We start from the raw sequence: 19,629 nt of genomic DNA, 5'->3' as shown, positions 1-19,629 counted from the left end.
AGTGATCTTGATGAAAGCAAGAATTGGCCTTGCTGTAAAAAATTGCAATGATATGCACCTGTCAAACAGGTGCAGAAAAATTGGATTTTGGGTGTTGGTGGCCCCTTCCCACCGTAACTCTATAGAGGTAATCTTGATAAAAGCAAGAATTGGCCTTGCTGTAAAAAATTGCAATGATATGCACCTCTCAAACAGGTGCAGAAAAATTACTCTTTGGGTGTCGTGGGCGCCTTCCCACCGTAACCCTATAGAGGTGCTCTTGAAGGAAAAAAAATTCCAATGATATGCACCTGTCAAACAGGTGCTGAAAAATTGGTCAATTGGTTAATTGTGCCCATGAAACCTTTACCAAAAACATTCTTCCAGATGAAATGATTGAACACCCTCAAAGCTAGGCAGCCTCGAAGTCCTGCAGAGATTCCACATCCCAAAAAGACTTAATCAGTGACATCATTATCAGGGGCTTCATAGCTGGTAATCCAGAACTGATTCATTTTTATAAAAGTCAGTGGACAGACGCGTTCTATGATCAGTAACGAAACCTCCTGCAGCACTGAATGCCGTTCTGAAAGCATGCTGGATGCAGGGCAGCCCAACAACTCAATACCATACTGGGCAAGTTCTGGTCAGTGAAATATATAATAAAGTCCCTCGCGCTATCACAGTGAATACAATAAACAAATAAATAAATAAATAATGAATCTGTAAAATAAATCTAACCGGTTGCAGCTGGACCTAAAGTGTATACAGTGCACTTAAAATGGGCGAAGATAAATAGTGATCAGAGCAACTGAAAGTAAAATAAAATAAGCTAAAATCATCAGAGAAATGATCTTCTGTGCAAATAATGCTACAATAGTTGCTGTGCAATTATGTCTAAATTAATTTACTGTGTAGTAATGTGCTAAAATATATATAAGCTGTACATGCAAATCTAATCCTGTGCAAAAAAAATCCTGTGCAAAGATATAAGCTGTTCATATAAATATATGAATGGATGATCCTGATTCTGTGCAAAAAAACCAAACAATCCTGTGCAAAAAATATCTACGTAGTGCATATATCAAATATAGTGCAAATATCCAGTATGATGACAAGTTCTGAACACACTGTAAAATTAATCAATCCGGTCCCAGATAGACTACCAAAATTATTGGACCATTAATCAACTAGTTCATTGAATATAAAATGATTAAAGAAGGAATAACGTGCAGAAAGTGCTTCAAATGGGATCTTCAATAAATAATCTGCGATGTGAAATCTTCATGTGTATTACTTAGTGCTCTCTAGACTCTTACCTCAATGTAGATGGTATCTGGCTTTTTCAAATCAATATGGTTAGGGAACCTCCCGGGATCCACTAATGGTGGATGGTGTTTCTCCTATTGCTGTGTTCCAAATGAACGTTCCTGATTTGTCAGCGCAGCACGGAAATTCACATACAACGGGCATATGTAAGGGATGAAAGAGAGACTCCCATAGTGCAGCACGTTTGAATACACTGATTTATTAATTAAAAGGCCAAATGGGCACTTACAACAATTAAATAATAATATGGCAGAACTGTAAATTTAGCGGTGTTACAGACGCCTATTACATCACTTTCGGTCTTTCAGTGTCCGTTCACTTTCTATGCATTCGGACACACCACTTCTCTTCATCAGGAGCTCCAGCTGGTGGGCATATCACAAATCAGGCAGTTCACGAGCAGGTGGATTTCCCACTGAATTTCAGCCAACCTAGCACTGGCTGTGTATGACCGCCTGAAATGGCTACAGACTCTTCTGGACAGCTTTAGCACATCTTGCAACCCTGGGTACGTATTTAGGAAAGGCTGCACCACCAAATTGAGGACATATGCCAGGCATGGCACATTTGTCAACTTTCCCTGTCTAAGGGCGGACAGGAGGTTTGAGCCATTATCGCACACCACCATTCCTGGCTCCAGCTGGCATGGTGTGAACCACCTCTGAGCCTGTCCCTGCAGAGCTGCAAGAATCTCTGCTCCGGTGTGGTTCCTGTCCGCTAAACACACCAGCTGAAGTACTGCATGGCACCTTTTGGCCTGACTCTGGGAATAGCCCTTTGAATGCTTAGGGGGTGCCTGATGTTCATAGGACAATTCTGCAGAGGAGGGCATGGAGGTGGCGGATGAGGATGAGGATGGGGTAGAGCTCACTGGTCTGGCATCATCACCACCAGCTGTATGGAGATGTGGGGGCACAACAAGCTGCAGCACCGAACCCAGTCCTGCATCCTTTTGAGTTGCAAGCAGCGTTACCCAGTGTGCTGTGACCGAAATATATCATCCCTGTCCATGCTTGCTGGACCACGTGTCAGCAGTAAGGTGGATTTTACAGCTGACTGTCTTGCCCAACGATGCCAGAACATTCCCTTCCATGTGATGGTAGAGTGATGGAACGGCCTTACGTGAAAAGTAGTAGGAACCTGCCATTGTGGTACAGCACATTGTGCAAATTCACAGAAGGGGTCAGAATCCACCAGGTTGAAGGGCAGAAGTTGGAGAGCCAACAGCTTTGACAAACTTGCATTTAGATGCTGGGCATGTGGATGGCTGTATTTTTTTTCCCGCTGCAGCAGATGGGGCAGACAAATTTGCCGGCTACAGTCTACAGCTGGTGGTGTGCTTCTGACAGATGTGCTGCTAAGACCTGGGACACCCTGTGCTATACCATCATCCCTGTCAGTGGAGGCTGCTGAGAGGTAATGACTCGGTATAGCAGGGGCAGACTGAAGTGGGTAAGGAGGAGGAGGATGAGCAGGGACAGATTTGTGCCCCCTTTGTGTGGCATTTAGGTGCTCTTGCCAACGGGCTGAGTGGTTGGACATTAAATGCCTTGTTAAGCATGTGGTACCCAAATGGTTGGTGTTTTTGCCTGAGACACAGTTTGCCGATAGCAACAGTGCGATCTGCTGCAGATGTGCTGAAAAAGGCCCAGACAGCTTTGGGGAGTGGGCCGGCAGATTACAGCTACAGAATGTGATGGAATAGGGTGGCTGCTCTCTACTCTTTCCTGATGTCGGCCTCCCTGGGGTTGTGCCGCCTCACCTTCAGTTTCCTCCTCAGCTCTATCTGGCACCCAAGTTGCATCAGTTACCTCATCATTATCATCTCCATCTCCTCCATTTTCATCATTACCACTGGAGACAACTTGGCAATACGCTGCAGCTTGGGAACATGAACGCCAATTTGTCTACCAGTGTTCCTCCCTCTCTCTAGGCTCATGTTCCTGTCATCTTCAACCTCAGAACCAACATCTGAATCCAGTAATGGCTGGGCATCATCAAGGAGCAAGTGGTTGATGCTGTGGTCAAATAACTTAGCTGACTCCTCAATGGCTGATGTTGGGGCTATGGCAGGAATAGATGTGGACAAGGACGCCGGTTTATCCACTCTGGCAACTGTAGGGGACTACACACTTGTCTCTGCTTGCCTGACAGAGGATGAGGAGGATGAGGAAGGTTTAGTAAGCCAGTCCACCACCTCCTCTGCATGTGTCCACCTTTGCCAGGTACCAGGGACCCTAGTTCTAGGAAGACAGAAGTGCTTCCCTCTAAACCAGCAGATTCATTTTTTATGTTGTTATTTACTGTTTATAGTATTATTGTTTACAATAATTAAATAATATTTTTTTTAAAGCCCAACTGAATAAATGCATCAAAACAAAAGGTGTGCAAAGTCCTGCAGTTTATTTTTATTTTAAGGCAGCTACAGTCTGAAAAGCCTGTCCCCTGCTAACAGGCTGTGTGGGGAGCATTGTTTCCTGTGTGGAAGTAGTGGTGTTTCTGCAGGGGTCCAATAAACCCCCTGATGTGTCAGACCTTTGCAATCAGTGAAAATCATGCTTCCTGCTGATTGGAGAGCTCTAGCTTTGACTCAGCATGGGGGCATCTCAGACCTCTGCAGAGAAAATGCTTTCCTCAAACAGAGAGCGAGGGCCCTTCTCTAAAACATGATTGCACAGGAAAGGCCTTTCTGCCCAGGCTGTGGCTTTTTTCTAAGGAAAAGACTTTGCACACCTTTCATTTTGATTCACCCGGAATGTATTTAGCTGTTTTTTAACTAAACGTTCAGATGGGTTTAAATTATTTTTGCAGACCTGTTCTTTAAAGGATATGTTCACTTTTTTTAAAAAAATAAATAAATACACATTTTTTGGTGGTAAAAAAATGCGCATTTACTATTTTTTTTTCTTAGGAGCCTGTAAAGCATTGTACCCGCAATTAGGCTCCTGCAGGCTGTCACTGCAGCTGTAGCATACCTCCGATACAGGCAGACAATTACTTCAGTCCAGGAAGAATCAATGAACTACAAGGATGCTCACCAACGTCCTTGTAATTCATTGAGTACTACAAGCCGTCAGCCGCAAAGGTTGCAGATTCTTGTAGTCTATTCATTACCAGAACTCTGTGAATGAATGACGTGGCCATGTGGGTGGAGCCCCAGAGAGCTGCGCCCTTTTCAAATTGTGACAGTGGGTGCAGGGAGAAGATGTTTAACCCTAAAAATGGGTGGAACATGTAACATGTTCCTGAAGGTGAGCTTATCCTTTAAACTTAACATTGGAAAAATTATTCAGATTTCCTTTTATCATTATAGGAATATTTTGAAAAAACGAAATTTAAGAAAATCCCAACCATGCTTACATATACTTCACTTACTAAAAACTGTGTTTTGTCTGAGGTGTGGTCTGCCATTCTGTCATTTGCCCCTTTTCTAGAAGGATTGGTTTGTCTGTGGCTTTATGGGCTGATGTTGTGAGCATCTGTGCGTTGCTGGTCGCCAGTTTAAATGCATCCCCAGTAGCATATGCTTTTTCTATACCCAGGGTCACTTAATCCATTTCAACATTGCAGTAGCTGCAGTACATTTTCACTATTGGAACACTAGGGTTAAAAATGTTTAGTCAGTTGTCTGATGTGCTTTATATACCAGGGCTATTTTTTAGCCTCAGAATGACCCTGATTTGAAACTCCCTTTTCTGTCATCTTGCAGGGTGAAGCTGGATCTCCTGGTTCTCGTGGTTCTGATGGTGCTCCAGGATCTAGAGGTGAAATAGGACCCCAAGGCCCATCTGGTTTAACAGGCCCTTCTGTAAGCAACTTTTAAATGAAAATATTCATGTAACTTAGTTTGGTATAATAAAAGTTATACAATAATGTATTTATTCTATATTTTAGGGTCCTCCTGGCAGGGATGGAAATCCTGGCGGTAAAGGTGAAATTGTAAGTGTCATTATATCTTAATTAAAAAGCGATGCAATTTTAAGGGGTGACTGCCTGTCAGTCCCATTGGTCTTTATATTGAAGAAAAGGGTCTATACTCCTTAAACTTCACATCACATCACTTATTTTTAATCTTTGTACTAAAACCTGTAAGGTTATTAATTTCAACATGTTTAAAAGCTGTTAGTATAATGTTATACTTACCTTAAGGCCTTATGCAAACAGGACTTTTAAAGGCGTTTAACTTTTTTCTGCCTTCTAAATGCCCCTCTATGTTAGCTTATGTGTCCATGCATACATAGGCATTTGAAACAAAGTATAATTTGATTTTGATTTTAAACATAGGCATTGACAGGCATTTAGAGGCCTGAGCGTTTAGAGACATAAGAAAAACCTTGTCCCTTTAGAAGTAGAGTGATTGGGCAGAAAATACAGCAAACGTGTATAAGCACGCATGAACATGAGTTGTGTTTAGGTGCATTTGGGATTTAATGCATTCTATTGGCCAGAATAAATTAATAATCTAGCCAATATAATGCATTATTGCCAAATGCGTGAACATGCATAAACACACATGCAAAATGTGGCTTTAGGTGAATTTTTTAAGTTTCTTTTTCCTCCCCTGGAGCAAAGACATTCAGGGGAGAAAAAAAGTCCTGTGTGTGTTTATTTATTCCAGTTTTGTAAAGAATTGTAAAACGTGCATATTATGTTTGCCATATCAAAAATAGCAAGAAAAAGAAGAGATTAGCATTTTGTCAAACAAGAAGAAATTCATGTGCACAATGTATACATTAAAGTTGATAAACTAAAGGACTGCAATGTTCACTCCACCAAATGAGGATATTTATTCTTCAATATTCTAATCACGTGTAAGGAAATTAAGATAATAGAGAAGTGAAGTAAACAACAGCTTCATTGTGTTCTCATTATAAATTTAACCTCACTGGGTTTCAAGGCAATAACTTTATTTATTATTTACATAATATATAGTATGCATAGTGTTAATTGTTAGCTCATTTGTCATAGATCTAAGCCATATAGTTACCTCTGATGCCCATTCACACCTGAACTCCATGCAATACAGTTAGCGAAAGTAAGGCTATGGGTAAGCACTTCCTGTAGTGTGAAACGCGTCAGCTTCTGTTTGTATCACTTTGCTGTGGCTTGTACAGTGTGATCCCAATTTTTCAATAAAGGCACAAGAATTTTTCTTTGGAGTGCGGCTGTCCGGAGTTTTCTGTTCACCCTCGTTTGCTCCATGCAATACAGTGCCCACATTTTAGTGCATTGAGGCACGTTTCGTTAGACAGCCTGTTCAAAATGAATGGTCTGTAATGCACTCCAACACGTAAAGAATATAGGTCTTGCTGCACAGGCAAAGCAGTGCTGATATTGTAGCATACTGCATTGTTATGGAGGTATGCTGTAATGCCATTTAAAATGAATGGCACCAGGGTGCCCTAATGAAGGGACAGTGTGCCACCGTACGCATTATAACAGTGTAGTAGTATGAATGGGCACTTAAGAAGCATAGTGAATTATTATTATGGGACCCAACAATATAAATTGACAGACCTGTAAAGATGTAATTGATTGACTTATTGACTTTATATTTAAAGGGTCCTGCTGGTCTTCCTGGTGCTCCTGGTTTGAGTGGTGCTCGTGGTCAACCAGGTCCCCCTGGTACTAATGGAGCACCCGGTTTAAGAGGTCCTGCAGTAAGTACTGCTAATAGTGAATACTATAAATTATCAGTAACATTGTTGTTTTATACAGAAGTTTAAGAATATATTTTTGTGCATTGTTTTCTTAGGTTCTCTTTTCAGAAAGCTAATATGTATTTGTTTATGATACAATTTTTATTTTGCACCAAAGTTACACACTTACTAAAGATATTTACTTGCTAAAGGTGAATAATTAAATTGTAATCATCTACCAAATCTGATAAAGTTTTGATAAGAAATTCTGTAGAAACTATTAATAAAATGGGACAAGTGGTGTTAAATGTATTCCATCCATTCATATAATGCTGTGTGAATGTATCATAATAAGAAGGAGACTTATTAGAGTATCCCAGCAAATGAAGCTGATTGCTCTATCGGGCACATTTATAAAGCAGTGAATGCATCTTTCATCAAACATTTATTGGTGGTAAATTAATCACTGTAATTTGCAGCACCCACTCCTGGAGAAGCCACCTGCTGTGAATGTTTGTTGAATGTCATATTCTTTCTTTAAAAATATGACCCTAAAGCAGGCGATACATGGGTCAAATTTCAAAAGAATTTTCTTACGAAAATTGTAACTAAGAATTTTCTTTAGAACTTCGCACCATTAGTGGGCTGCAGCAATGGACGATTTTCAAAGCGCCATTGGATTTGAGTGATTGGGCATGTTGGAAATTTTTGGAAAAATCTCAAAGATAGCACTCCAACTTACTAATTAAAACTAATGGGGCGTATACATGGTCGGACTTTTCAGGCTACAAAAGTCCGACGGACGCCGACGGACCAAATCCGGTGGACAATCCGATCGTGTGTGGGCTTCCCCAAAAGTCTGTTGGACAGGCTGTCGGACTTTTGTAGCCAAAAAGTCCGACCGTGTGTACGCCCCATAACACTTAAAGCTCGACTCTGGAAATTAAAAAAACAAAAACCTTTGCAGCAGCGCTCCCTTCCACGGTGTAATGTCGTGTACACACGGCCGGACTTCCCGACAAAAAAAGTCCGATGGGAGCTTTTGGTCGGGCATTCTGACCGTGTGTATGCCCCAACGGACTTTTCTGTCAGCATTACCGACGGACTCAGATATAGAACATGTTCTAAATCTTTCCGTCGGAAATGCCGACGGAGTTTAGCCTGTTGGCAAGTCCGTTCGTGTGTACGCGGCATAAGAGTTAAATGCTCCTTGGGTCTAAACGATCAGGAAAAAGAAAGCTGCTATACCTACTACTTACCTTACTTTTCACTCTGGCAGACTACTTCCATCTCTGCAACCATTCCCCTGAAGCATCTTCTATAAGATGCTCCGTGCCATGGTCCCACAATGATGTCATCAGGTACAATGCAGGGCCAATAACCCTGCACTGTATGTGAGGATGGCAAGTGAACACTCACAAACTGGGCAGAGTAGAGGGCTGGAGCCTGTTGGAGTAAGAAATAAGGTAAGTATTGCACCTTTTATCTAATACCCTAGAGGTAATGGCAATTTAACCCTTGTAGGGCTGGAGACTCACTGTTGTTTTTTTTATGTCTTCCGGGTATCACGGCTCCAGCGCTGTGAGTGGCTGGAGCCGCGATGTCATCACTCCCGCGCATGCAGTTTCCGGGCCTTCAGCCAAGAATCCCCTGTGCGCATGCACCGCTGCAGTCAGCGGCTCATAGCAAGGGGAATATCTCCTAAACCGTACAGGTTTAGGAGATATTTTTTTTACCTACAGGTAAGCCTTATTATAGGCTTACCTGTAGGTAAAAGTTAAAAAAAGACTATACAACCGCTTTAAACAAATATTTTCTTGAGAACTTTAGACTGACAAATGTTAGACACCAGAGAATGTTAGGCTGGCAAAATGTGTACATAAACATCTATTGTGGTTTGCAATTGTTACTAAAAACATGGTATAGTTGTTTTCATGTAACAGATCAGTGACAACCTACTTAAAGTTTTTGTAGCCAAAACTTTTTTTCACGTTTTGTATAAACTAGAGAAATGCTAGAACCTGTTATGCTTTTTATTGTGAACAAGAGCTGCGCTCCCCTTTCACTATAAAAGCTTAAATGTGTCAATAACGTGCAATCAATACAAATAAAGAGCATATATAAATTAAAGTACAAATAAACCATGCAAGTGCATAAAGTCCATCAAAGATGTAAAGTCCCAAAAAGTGATTGTGCAGCTTCTTAAATCCACACCAATTCACCATCTGTGCACCCCACCATGGTATGCACTCCCGCCTAAGGTAGGTCAACCGGGCTTCAAATCACTACCTCAGTATATACTCATTCTATATTGACAGGTGAATGCATACTCTGGTGGAGGCACAGATGGTGAATTTTTGTAGAGCAGTCGTGGATGCACAAATGCACTTTTGAAGGCATTTTTACCAGGATTTAAGAAGCTGCACAGTCACTTTTTGGGACTTTACATCTTTGATGGATTTTATGCACGTTCATGGTTTATTTGTACTTTAATGTATATATGCTCTTTATTTGTATTGATTGTACTTTATTGACACATTTGCACTTTTATAGTGAAAGGGTGAGCGCAGGTCTTGTTTACAATAAAAAGCATAACAGATTCTAGCATTTCTCTAGTTTATACAAAACTTGAAAAAAAGTTTGGGCTACAAAAACTTTAAGTAGGTTTGCCCTTTTTTTAGTGAAAGGGTAAGTGCAGCTCGTATTTACAATAATCAACTTACTGTATGGTGCATGAGCCCATAGACCATTTTTAGAGCAGCAGTATTTATCATAAGTTTTTCTATTTTGCATTTATTAATTTATTCTTTGCGCAAGTGATTTAATATATATTTTTCATTCTGTTATGTTTTTATTGCTGCCTATGTCCTTGATGGATAGATTAACCGTCTGTTTCTTCGGTGACCATTGTCACTGCGACAGTAGAGAATGGGAAATTCAAAGTTTTACAGTTGTCAACAAAGCAGAAGGTGATTGGAACCTCCAATGAGGACACCTGCTTGCCTGACAACTGTCAAAGAGAATTAATATGTACTGTGTGTGTGTGTATATATATATATATATATATATATATATATATATATATATATATATATATTAGCAATATATATACTGTATATTCTCTAGAGCAACATTTGTGTTTCTTGTTATTGTTTTAGGGAGAAAATGGCAAAGACGGCGGAAAAGGAGAGACTGGTCCAAGAGGCGAACGTGTAAGTATAAGTCTGTGTCACTTGCTATCTCACTACCATAACTTTTGTGTTCCTAATTAAACCTTTTAATTTTTTTTAGGGGGAATCTGGATCTCCGGGTGCACCTGGACCTGCTGGAGAAGAAGGCAAAAAGGGAACTAATGGTGAACCAGGTACTAATGGTCTACCAGGAACACCAGGAGAAAGAGTAAGTTGTAACACACAAATTTCATATTTTAATGTGCACTATATAATTAGACCATACAATGTATGCAGCTTTATAACTTGCCATATTTACAAATGCAACATATAGATTTCTAACATAAGCAGAAAGAAAGTACTCTTTGCAGGTCCTAAACTTAAAAGCCTAGCACATTAGGATGATCTCAGGCACCACACTGTCTGTGCACGGTTGAAATATATATAATCCCAAGAACAAAACTAAAGGCAAATTGTGTGTTCACTTTGCAAGGGAATTTTCCCTTAGCTTATATATGGTGGCTCCATTTGTTTTCTGTTCCAGACTAAATATATGTTCTGCAAGTATAGAAGAATACCTATTGATCCTGATACATATTCAGTATTCATGTATTTGCCTGTGTACTTAAAGTGGAGTTCCACTTGGTTTTTAGTGTATTAAAAGTTAGCAGCTACAAAAAGTGTAGCTGCTGACCTTTAATAGACAGACACTCACCTATTCCACAGTCTAGGCTGCACGGAGCCTTTCTCCTCTCCCTCTCCTCTCTGCGGCGCCGTCATAGCAACTGTCTGTGGGCACCTGGCCATGACAGCTTGCGGCTCCATGGCTGGATGCACACTGCACATGCATGAGTCGCTCTGCGCTCTGTTAGTGGCCTGGCAATCTTCTGGGACCTGTGATGTGTCCCAGAATATTGCAGAGAGGGAGGGCCGCCTAGGGGGAGAGGAGGAGTCGCCTAGGCGGCCAAAAGACGGAAGCAGGAAGTGGGACAGGAAGTCCCTCTTAAAACAAGGTACCCACTCCCCCTCCAAAAAAATTGCCAAATGTAGCATGTAAGGGGATGAGGAGTGCTTAAAGTGGTAGTTCCACTTTTGGGTGGAACTCTGCTTTAACTGTAATTCTGAAACAATGTTATCAGGTTTAAAAGTTATGGTATATGAACTATAAGGCCCCTCCTACTATGCTGCTACTTTATATGTACAGTAAAGTGAGTCAGAGTTGTCACCCTAGGTGAAGAAGGAAAAAAAGGAAATTATTTCAGCCACGACATATAAGGACTGGTAAACTGCAATATTAAAAATTTTTTTTGGCTTTAGAAACACTTTAGGTTTGACCCACGGATCCCCAAACGGGATACATTTTTCTAGGTTTTAAAATTTGACTTGGCTGTTTTAGGCGTGGGAGGTTTTGTTGCCAGAAATGTTAGCACACTCGGTTTTGGCCCAGATAAAATTTATTGGATTTTTTCACTCCCCACCAAAAATAATTCATCGCACCTGAAAACAATAAAAGTCATTTTTGATCCTTAAAGGGGTTGTAAACCCTTGTGTTCTTTTACCTTAATGCATCCTATGCATCCCATTTTACTCACCTAAACCCTGGAATTTCCCACGGCGGAGATGCTCTCTTCCTCTGCCTGGGGTTCTCGGCTCTTGCTTGGATAGATTGATAGCAGCACAGCCATTGGCTCCCGCTGCTGTCAATCAAATCCAATGATGCGGTGCCAGGGTGGAGCCGATTCCGGCATTCTACATCTATTGGCGCAAATGCTGGACTCGGGAGCACGACCGCAAGGTAACCCCCCCAGGAGAACGCTTCTGCCAAGGGGTTATACGATGCGGGGAGGAGCTACCAGCGCTGCCAGAGGACCCCAGAAGAGGATGATCGGGGCCACTCTGTGCAAAACGAACTGCACAGTGGAGGTAAGTATAACATGTTTGTTATTTAAAAAAAAACATGAAGCTTTGCAATCACTTTAACTATAATGTAAGCTCTAAACCTAACCTTCAACTTTAGTCTAATCTATCAGCCTGACCAATACTTGAACCTGATCTCTAAACTTTGTTTAAGTCTATACCCCAACATTAACCTTTAAAGGCAGGTCAAATGTATACTATCACAGTGATATATACTAGCAACACCTACATTTTTTCCTAGTAAAAATTGCAATTACAACAATACCAGCAATCATATATCAATAGATCATCTACATTGCACTGTAGGGTGTGTTGTGGGTCTGCCAATGCTGGATGCAGAAAATCTGGAATCTGCACTACAGGTTTAAAGGACTATTAGGTTACTCAGTAGAGTTCCTAGGGTTTGTATTGTAATTTTTAGGATTTTAGTAGTCAGAAAAATACCTCAATAGTACATTGCTGAAAAACAGAAATAGTTTGAACGGTTTGGAAATCTGCCTCCTGATTCAAAGCTCAAAATGAAATAATTTAGAAAATGTGAAATAAATGTTATAAATTCACATATTGTAACATTGTTGTTGAAGACGTTCATACACATAACAATACACCTATGCACATATACTACAGGAAAGTAAAAACAAAATCTTGAAGGAGGAACTAAACTGATCAACTTAAAAATGCTAACAAAAACGCATTTTACTTCTATGCAAACCTTTGAAATTGATGTTCAATATACAAATTTTTTTTTGTGACATTTTAGGGTACACCAGGTTTCAGAGGTCCCCCGGGCAGCAATGGAAGTCCAGGTGAAAAGGTATTTAAATAGAACCTGCTTGGGCTATTATTTTAATTATGAAATTTTATTTAGCTTTTAAGCCATTATAACCATGTGTGTGTTAATAGGGACCTCCTGGAGAACGTGGAGCTCCAGGCAGCGCTGGACCAAGGGGAAGTTCTGGTGAACCTGGAAGAGATGGAATCCCTGGACCACCAGGAATGAGGGTAAATATGTATTCTATGTATTTATAATCATAATTTGCATCTATTATATATTAGAATAGCATTTTTATTTGCATAATTACATATATGTGTAAGTATATATATATATTTGTGATTTTGGTGTACAAAGCCCAGATGTAAGGAAATAATATAACCACTAATGATGGTTTATTTTTATGCAGACAGAACTACTTTTACTGCTTAGGTTGAAAAGCCTAGGGACGTACCTAACTAGAATGTAAATTGTTACTTTTGTCATTGATTGTCAATGTAAAGTCTGTAAAATTTACCTTGAAAATGTTATGTTAGTTGGAAGTCAATTCATTCAACTTCCTGGTGGTTTGCTGCCTACCACCTAGATCAGGGGTGAACAAAAAGAAGAACTGTCTCCCCTGGGACTTTGTTACAGCCAAAAAGATAACAGCAGGGAATGATTTATGTAAAAAATCAAATTTTATTTGTACAAAAAATATAAAAGCTGAGTAAAAAGTAAGCAAATCACTGCACTCTTGACACCGAGATCAAGGTTAGGTAACCTTTAAGAGGTGTAGATCTACCTGAAGAACAAGAAAGAGATCAAAGATCACTGAGGTTTGCCGCACTTTTTTTAAAAAAAGAAATGAACCAGCAAGGCCTAACTACATAGTAAGGATGTTACGGGGGTAACTTAGAAAAATTTATAATAAAACTAATGTCACTGAAAAAATATAAACTTACCCTACCTTAAAAGGTAACTTCAATGAACAACTTATTCACTCTCATTCACAATTTTTTATATATGGAGAGTAATTAAAGTCTGATGCAAATGTATTTCATGAAAGCAGATCCTCTGGTACTGCAGGGTGACTTGCCTCGACTAGTTTCAGGCCTGCATGCAGGTCAGTGTATAGAGCTCAGTAATAGGTAGGGTGGTATATAGAGGTCAGTAATAGGTAGGGCAGTGTATAGAGGTCAGTAATAGGTAGGGAGATGTGTAGGACAGTATGTAGAGGTCAGTAATAGGTGGGGCAGTGTATAGAGTTCAGTAATAGGTAGGGTGGTATATTGGGGTCAGTAAAAGCTAAGGCAGTGTATAGAGGTCAGTAATAGGTAGGGTGGTGTATAGAGGTCAGCAACAGGTAGGGCAGTGTATAGAGGTCAGTAATAGGTAGGGTGGTGTATAGAGGTAAGTAATAGGTAGGGCAGTGTATAGAGGTCAGTAATATGTAGAAAGGTGTGTTGGACTGTATGTAGAGGTCAGTAATAGATAGGGTGGTGTATGGAGGTCAGTAATAGGTAGGGAGGTGTGTAGGGCGGTGTATAGAGGTCAGTAATAAGTAGGGCAGTGTATAGAGGTCAGTAATAGATAGGGCACAGGAGTCAGCAGTTTGTATGATGTATGCAGATTTCAGGGATCATTATATCCAAAGACAGGATCAGTATCAGTAGAACAGTGTACAGAAGTTTCAGTAGAGCAGTGGGCAGTGTCAGTCAGTAGAGAAGTGAATGGTGCCAGTTAGTAGGGCAGAGGATGGTGTCAGTTAGTAGGGCAGAGGATAGTGTACACTTGGTAAAGGCAGAGGATGGTGACAGTTAGTAGGCGTATGCTGTCACTTAGTAAGGCATGGTGACACTTAGTAAGGCAGTGGATGGTGTCAATTAGTAGGGCATTGGAGGGTGACATTTAGTATGGCAGTGGATGGTGTCAGTTAGTATGGCAGTGGATGGTGTCAGTTGCAAAGGACAAAGAGAAGCACACTGCTCTAGGCAAAATCAGGTGCAGGATGGATCACAGGTGCATTTAGTAACAAGTATAGGCGCAACAACGCAGGATTCACATGAGATCAAAATCTACGTTTGCTAATACATGAATATCTAGATAAATAAATGGAAAACTGGGAAAATCAATAGTCCATATAGCAAACACAGGCAGATGAGTCTATGTGGTGATGCTGGTGTGAAAATAAAAACGTCCAAAGGAAGCAAGCAGGGCTGCCGTCATAATAGGAGCGAAAACATATTCCTGGGGCTGCAAAACAACGAGTTAAGAGGCGCCTCAGGGTGCAGTCGTTTTTATATATAAAATAACACTTTAATAAAAATACAAATAAACTCACATTTTAGCAAGCAAAACAAGCATGGTATCAGAAGTCATGGATGACGTTCCCGGACCTGTGCCATATGCGGTCTATGCTGTAGATGTAATCAGTACTCTTCTGGGTGTGATGAAAAGCCGTCTTCGGAAGGCGGCCTCAGAATGAGGCTTGAAACACAGGAGACAGCTGGCTGCAGGGGGATGACGTCATCGATAGTGGACGCGTTTCCTGGGCATGCGCACTTGGATGTATTGCAAGGCGCGCCCCTTTCTCAATAGACATCATGGATCACAGGCAGACCTCGGCTCACCACCGTGGAAAACGAGCAAAACAAGGAATTGGTCGCACACTGGAACTCCAAATTATCTCAATGTCATCTTTATTATCAAAAGGGTCAGACAGATACAGGCAATGGTAGACGTTTCACAAGCTATAGCTTGCTTGTTCACAACCCTAAAGCAGTGGATGGTGTCAATTAGTAGGGCATTGGAGGGTGACATTTAGTAGGGCAGTGGATGGTGTCAGTACGGCAGTGGATGGTGTTAGTTACTAGGGCAGTGGATGGTGACAGTAGAGCAGTGGGTTGTGCCAGTTAGTAGGGCTGTGGATTGTGTCAGTTAGTAGGGCTTAGGATGGTTTCAGTTAGTTGGGAAGAGTATAAGGTCAGTCAGTAACAGAGCAGAGAGCAGAAACTTCCTCAAGGGAAGTGCTGGCTACATACTACAACTCGTTCTCCTGGCTTTCTGATTGTGGTCGGCTCTCCTCTCTCATCCATCCCATGTGATGTCACGCACAAGCACCTGGGATAGACGTAAGAGAAGGGCTGAACGTGATCAGTGCAGCACACAAAGTAGTTCCTTCCCTGCGCTGCTCTGCAATGTGGGTGAAGCAGTCCAGGGGTTGGCAAAGCAGGATTGCCGATCTACCAGTCACCTGGCCACGATTGACAGGTAGATCATAATCAATGGGTTGCCGACCTCCAACCTAGATCTTCAAAACACTCCTAGTGTAACTAAAATTGTAATAAAATGTGAACCATTTCAAATTTTGGTTCCTGTGACTATGCTTTGGTGAAGGTTAAGTGTTGTTTTAAAAGTATGATTAACGCATGTTATTATTTAAATTTAACAATTTGATTTTGATCACATATCAGGATTTTAAGTGTAAAAATATTGACAGCAGGCACATAATCTATAAAGAACTCTTGTGATATGAAACAACTGTAGCCATAGAAATATTGTCATTTAGCAAGAATAACTTTCATGCCTGAATGCCAACCAATTTATAAATTATAGTTTTGTTTGGTATGGAGATTTGTTGATAATAATTTTGCTTAGAATGTGGTGGACATTACTGTGAAACTGGCGGCGGAACTATCTATTTTGTTTCATTACCTGTTTTGAATGCTAACCATTGCCTTCTTCTATATTGTAGGGTTCTACTGGAAGTCCTGGTGGTCCTGGATCTGATGGCAAACCAGGGCCCCAAGTAAGCGTTTAAACAGTATAACATAAGTTAGAACCAAAAAACATTTAAAGTGGTACTAACCCTCCTATTGTTTTCAGCCAAGGAAACTGCAGTCTTGGCCACTGTTTAATTTTTAACTGCCATGATGCTGTACATTCGATCAGTTATGACAGTTTGGTTAAGAGCACAATCAATGTGACAGTGTGACAATGTGACAGTTACATTCCCGACACCTGCCGGAAATGTAACAGTTTTTTGAAACTGTTAAATCAATGGGTTTACTTCTGCTTTAACTGATAATTATTATTATTTTTAGATAAAATAATATGTTACAAAATGTTACCAGTCATAGTAAATACAATTAATCATACATTGATAACTATTGTTAATTAATATTAGGTTTATAGAATAAAGATTAAGATAAAGCTTACATAATATATTTACTTACCTGTTTAGAAATAAAATTGTTATGAATATTCACCATTTAAAATGTCCAACCTTCTATGTAAGGGTCCTGCTGGAGAATCTGGACGATCTGGCAACCCCGGTCCACCAGGGCCAAGGGGTTCACCTGGAGTTATGGGTTTTCCTGGTCCAAAGGGTAATGAGGTTAGTGCTTCCTAATGCTTACAAAACGGCATGCTTATTGTAAATCGTATAAACATTTAAAACAAAACTGATATTTAAAGTTTGCATTGCTTTTGGCAAGTTAAATCAGTAGCCAACAATTTGTCTTGGCACCCCAAGTGGCAGGATATCCCGACTAAAATTCCTAGTATTGTCTAGCCTCTATAGTGATTACTTAGTTGAGATAAACAGTACAGCTGGAAAACGCATTTCTAAAGAACTGTCTTTCTGGCCTTATGGAGGAAAAGCACAATTTACAACTGGGTTCTTTGAGATTTAAAATGTTAGGAGGTTATTGAACCCATTAGTGACCCTTAGTTTTTGATTATTGGACCTTAATATATGATATCACTTCAATTTTAACTATGTGTACCTTATTTTAGGGTCAACCTGGTAAAAATGGAGAAAGGGGTGGTCCTGGATCCCCTGGACCACAGGTAAGTGTTGTGCTTTTTATATTAATTCTATTTCCAGTGTTTTTATTCTTATAATATAATATGACTTTTTTCTTTATCAGGGCCTTCCTGGAAAGAGTGGTGACTCGGGAGCCCAGGGTCCTCCGGGTACAGCAGTAAGTACTGTTTTCGCTATATAGAATGAGCAGGAATACATATACTCACATTTCAGAAGTCCAGTCAATATTCAAACACTAATAGTTCCTATTTGCATTTACTAATATACAGTTTATCTTTTGTAGGGACCTCCAGGTGAACGAGGAGAACCAGGAGCACCTGGACAAGCTGGCTTCCAGGTATAGCCAGACCTTTTATTTAACCTGTTTATAAAAACAATTAATTCTCCAGCCTAATAATATTTATATTTAGTAAAAAACACAAATGAGTGATATAGTTCAATATTGAGCATGTAATTATTATTCAAATTCCTAAAAATATTATTGGCATAATTTGAATTTTACCTTCTATAGTTGGTATAGCCACATTTTTGCATCTAGCTACACTAGTTTGTAAAACAATTTTTTAGCCAGGACATTCAACAATTATTGATATTTGAACCAGACACTGGATATCGGGATGAGGCTCATTTGTGGAATCACTACGCTAGATATTTCAGTTACTCTTATTTTTTTCCTATTATATCAGAATTTAGTAAAAAAAAAAATGTGTGTATGTCATATATGTTGATTTCCAACTTGGGTACTAAAAACTGCATGAGGCAAAGGTTTAAAAGATGGTATGAATCTATTCCTTGGGAAAAATATTAATTATGTATTGTTTTGACAGGGTCTGCCAGGATCTCCTGGACCCGCCGGAGAGAATGGAAAACCTGGTGAAGCAGTAAGTTACACTTTCACTCCCTTATAAAGTCTGATATATGTGTACCCTAAAAAAATATTTCTTTAAAAGTAAGTATTTATGTGTTTTGAATAAACTGAGTATACTGCTCCATAATACATATATCCAATCCATGTTACTTGCAGGGACCTAAAGGTGAAGTTGGTGGTCCTGGAACCCCAGGTAGCAAAGTGAGTTCTTGATTCATGAATCCTAATTAACCTGTTTATTGTGGCCTTTTAGTTGGTAGTGGGTGCCATTTTCTATGGAAATATATACTTTATTCATCTGAACTTGGCTATTGCTTATTTGTCTCAGTCATCAATTTAGGATACATTTACAATGAAAGCGGTCATTGCATTTAAAAGATATCTAGGGGAATAGATTTAGAATATGAGCCTTGGGATTTTCCATATAAAAGGATGCCAATTGAAAAATAAGTACATGCTCCGGAAACAAGAGTATTGTGTAGTTTTAAGGTGAGATCAATAATATCTTATGTGAACTCTTTTTTTGCATTGACTGGATGTTCAGAACATTAGGGGTCCTACTAAGTCTGCTTACAAATAAACCAAGAAACCATGCTTCTAAGTGCTGCTAGTGTATTTCATATAGAAGATGATAAGCTCTAATCAGTGTTCATGTCACAAAGCCTAAAAGACTAAATGGACAAGTTTTTGAATATCTTTACAAATTAGAAACTACATAAAACTGGCCATTTTTTTCAAGGAATAAATTCATGACACGATTCACTAGTCAACCCACAGTGAATACTTGTTAATGCAAAAAGTAATTATGATTTTTTAAGGCTTCCATATCTACGGCTTACATACCACTACTGTACCCAACCTATGGGTGTATGGCCATTATAACAAAGTAGATTGTCTCTTATGCAATCTTTCTTATTGGTTTATTTTTTATCTGAGTAACACATTAGATTGGTGGTTAAAACCCATCTTGAGCATTGATATGGTTAAAAAGAGTGTTGTCCAACCCTTTATAATAGTCTCAGAGTGCTGCAGATGAGAAGAGATGATGACTGCTTGACATTGTGTTTAATTTTAAACAAGGTGATGTCCATGGAAACAGTACTATGCAGTTAATGCTCTTTCTTTTAAATAACCTGCCAGGTGCA

At 39.8% G+C, this 19,629-nt stretch overlaps 1 protein-coding gene across 2 annotated transcripts in view; it reads left to right on the top strand.

Annotated features, from left to right (window-relative positions):
- Nucleotides 1–19,629, top strand: part of COL3A1 (collagen type III alpha 1 chain) — a 120,469-nt gene that overhangs the window by 76,357 nt on the left and 24,483 nt on the right. For both annotated transcript variants that reach the window (XM_073633216.1, XM_073633215.1), the window contains 14 exons: nucleotides 5,018–5,116; nucleotides 5,203–5,247; nucleotides 6,870–6,968; nucleotides 10,106–10,159; nucleotides 10,239–10,346; nucleotides 12,795–12,848; nucleotides 12,938–13,036; nucleotides 16,543–16,596; nucleotides 17,086–17,184; nucleotides 17,586–17,639; nucleotides 17,720–17,773; nucleotides 17,900–17,953; nucleotides 18,444–18,497; nucleotides 18,641–18,685. In XM_073633216.1, the coding sequence (XP_073489317.1) occupies nucleotides 5,018–5,116; nucleotides 5,203–5,247; nucleotides 6,870–6,968; nucleotides 10,106–10,159; nucleotides 10,239–10,346; nucleotides 12,795–12,848; nucleotides 12,938–13,036; nucleotides 16,543–16,596; nucleotides 17,086–17,184; nucleotides 17,586–17,639; nucleotides 17,720–17,773; nucleotides 17,900–17,953; nucleotides 18,444–18,497; nucleotides 18,641–18,685 (972 nt within the window). The remainder of the gene's footprint in view (nucleotides 1–5,017; nucleotides 5,117–5,202; nucleotides 5,248–6,869; nucleotides 6,969–10,105; nucleotides 10,160–10,238; nucleotides 10,347–12,794; nucleotides 12,849–12,937; nucleotides 13,037–16,542; nucleotides 16,597–17,085; nucleotides 17,185–17,585; nucleotides 17,640–17,719; nucleotides 17,774–17,899; nucleotides 17,954–18,443; nucleotides 18,498–18,640; nucleotides 18,686–19,629) is intronic.

The sequence above is a fragment of the Aquarana catesbeiana genome, linkage group LG06, assembly GCF_042186555.1.
Source record: "Aquarana catesbeiana isolate 2022-GZ linkage group LG06, ASM4218655v1, whole genome shotgun sequence".
Taxonomy (NCBI): domain Eukaryota; kingdom Metazoa; phylum Chordata; class Amphibia; order Anura; family Ranidae; genus Aquarana; species Aquarana catesbeiana.
The sequence above is the reverse complement of the archived record's forward strand: the minus strand, read 5'-3'. Positions and strand labels throughout refer to the sequence as shown.